Source organism: Arachis hypogaea, chromosome 3, assembly GCF_003086295.3.
Source record: "Arachis hypogaea cultivar Tifrunner chromosome 3, arahy.Tifrunner.gnm2.J5K5, whole genome shotgun sequence".
NCBI lineage: Eukaryota > Viridiplantae > Streptophyta > Magnoliopsida > Fabales > Fabaceae > Arachis > Arachis hypogaea.
In genome coordinates, this window is record NC_092038.1 from 19,541,877 (window position 1) to 19,544,198 (window position 2,322).

At 31.1% G+C, this 2,322-nt stretch overlaps 1 protein-coding gene across 1 annotated transcript; it reads left to right on the forward strand.

Annotated features, from left to right (window-relative positions):
* Positions 1-213: 213 nt before the first annotated feature.
* On the forward strand, positions 214-1,033 carry LOC112789738 (uncharacterized). The gene has a single exon (XM_025831775.2). It carries the CDS (start codon positions 595-597, stop codon positions 877-879), a length of 285 nt encoding a protein of 94 aa, XP_025687560.1. The 5' UTR covers positions 214-594; the 3' UTR covers positions 880-1,033.
* The last annotated feature ends 1,289 nt before the right edge of the window (positions 1,034-2,322 follow it).

Here is a 2,322-nt window from a genome sequence, read left to right on the forward strand (position 1 = left end):
AACTGGTGAGACCCACCAATTTTTTTTCTCCAATATTAGAAAGAAAATGGAGGAAAAACTTATTTTCTCTCACAACTTTCAATATTACCCTTCATTTTTTTCAATATATTTTATAATACAAGAATAAAATTGCCTTTTTATAACATTTATTTTTTACTTATTTTCCTTTCATCTAAATACATTTAAAAAAAATAAAAATTCACTCAATTTTTTTCTTTTTTATTTTTTTTTCTATTTCTTTTTTTCAACTAAGCATAGTCTAAGAGATCTCAAATCAGAATTTGCAATGTGGGTAATTACATTTCGCAAAGAAGTATGGCTATGACATTGTAGTTCTGCGTTAAATTTAAAAGTCTTCCTAATTTATATATTTAAAAAAAAAATCAAACTTCAACAGTGTGAAATACAACTATGTCTCCAATAGCCCACAGCCTTCTCCGAAACCAGCAGCTTTGTGCCTCGGGTTTCCCCGAATCTCCGGCTATTTCCATAACATATAAGGAACCATCCCATTACTCTAATTCTCACTACATCACACCGTTCTTGAACAATAACAATCTTCACCATACAAACCACAACAATTAATCTCAAAACATGAGTTCTTCGATCAGAGCAAGAGCATGGAGCGTCGCAGCTAGTGTTGGAGTTGTGGAGGCCATGAAGGATCAATTAGGTATATGCAGGTGGAACTACGCATTCAGATCTGCACAACAGCACGTCAAGAATCATGTTGGTTCTTTCTCTCAGACAATGAAACTCTCTTCTTCTTCTTCTTCCTCGGCTATGGTGGCCACCGCAAAGTTGAGAGAAGAAAAGGCGAAACGATCAGAGGAGTCTCTTAGGACAGTCATGTACTTAAGTTCTTGGGGTCCTAACTAAAGAACCTTCTAGATCTTCTTTCAATTTCATCGTTAGGGTTTACAATTTTGGAGCCATATAATATTCTATAGTATTGAACCGTTTTGGTTTGTCACAGATAGATATATTGATGTAAATTTTAATAAATGAAAAAAGGATTAAGCATTTTCCACAATATTGTGTGTTAATGTGATGTGAACTCTGAAGGGTCAGTATTAGTGTTGCACACAAGGTGTTCGACTAAATGGCTCTATCTATTATTAGCAATTAGAACATTTTATTTCTCTTTTATACCACATCTGGGTTCAATTCTGTTTGTTCATTCCATGACTTTTATTCCAAATAAAGCAGTCACATAAAATACACAACAAAAGATAAAGATTCTTAGATCTTGAATGTCTTGTTCAATCATTTAATCTCAAACCACCAAGTCATCATTAACACCCAGAATCCCAGATTAGCAACTAGCAAGCCTTCGGGCTCCAATTAGATGTGAAGGTAAAATCTTTACTCAACTTCTAGTTGACAGATTTGGAACTTTAAAGAAAAAGAAGACTCAAAATTTCCAATCCCATTTTGTTTGTAATTCTTAATTACGGATACAGGTAACAAGGTGATAGAGTGCCATAAAGGAGTGGGTCGTATAAAGGACAGTTCACTGCCGGGAGGATGCATAGCGTTGGAATTTTCACAGATGCCAATGACACTGACACCGCTTATTATTTTTCATGTGTGAGAGAGAGGTGTATAACAAGAAGCTATGAGGAGAGGTATGTTTTACAGGTATGGGATATATAAATTGGGGGCACCTATTTGTTTGTATTATTTTTTTTGAAAAAAAAAATTTAACGTGTTCGATTTTTATTTTAAAAATTAAAAAAATAAAAAATATAAATTAAACCTTTCGATTTGTAGTTTATTTTTTTTCAAATAAATCGGACTTTTCGATTTATAGTTTATTTTTTTCTTTAAACAAATCGGATCGTCCAATAAAACACCATATAAAAAAATACCTAATCTTCTAATAACAATATATTACATATATTTGATCAATATAAAAAAAATTAGCCACGATGACAACAGCTAAAAAGATTATGGAGAAATTTATAAAAGATTTAATGGAAAAGAGGATAGAAAAAAAGTAAACAAAAATATCTTACAAAATTATTTTATATTTTTAATTTTTTCTATAAAAACCATTAAGATCTAATATTTTAATTGGTCTATTGAAGTCATTTCCTTGGCCCAAAGTTGGATCTAGTTAACGGATTTGAATCTTTTAAAGTTTGAATTTTATTTTAGGGAGTAAAGTGTGATTTTTTACTTTTAAATAATTTTTCTTTTATATTTATTTTTGGTCTCACCTATAAAATCAATGATAATAAAAAATCACACTTTACTCTCTAAAATAAAATTCAAATTTTAGAGGATCTATCTGATCATTTGCTCGGGTGGGGATTGCCC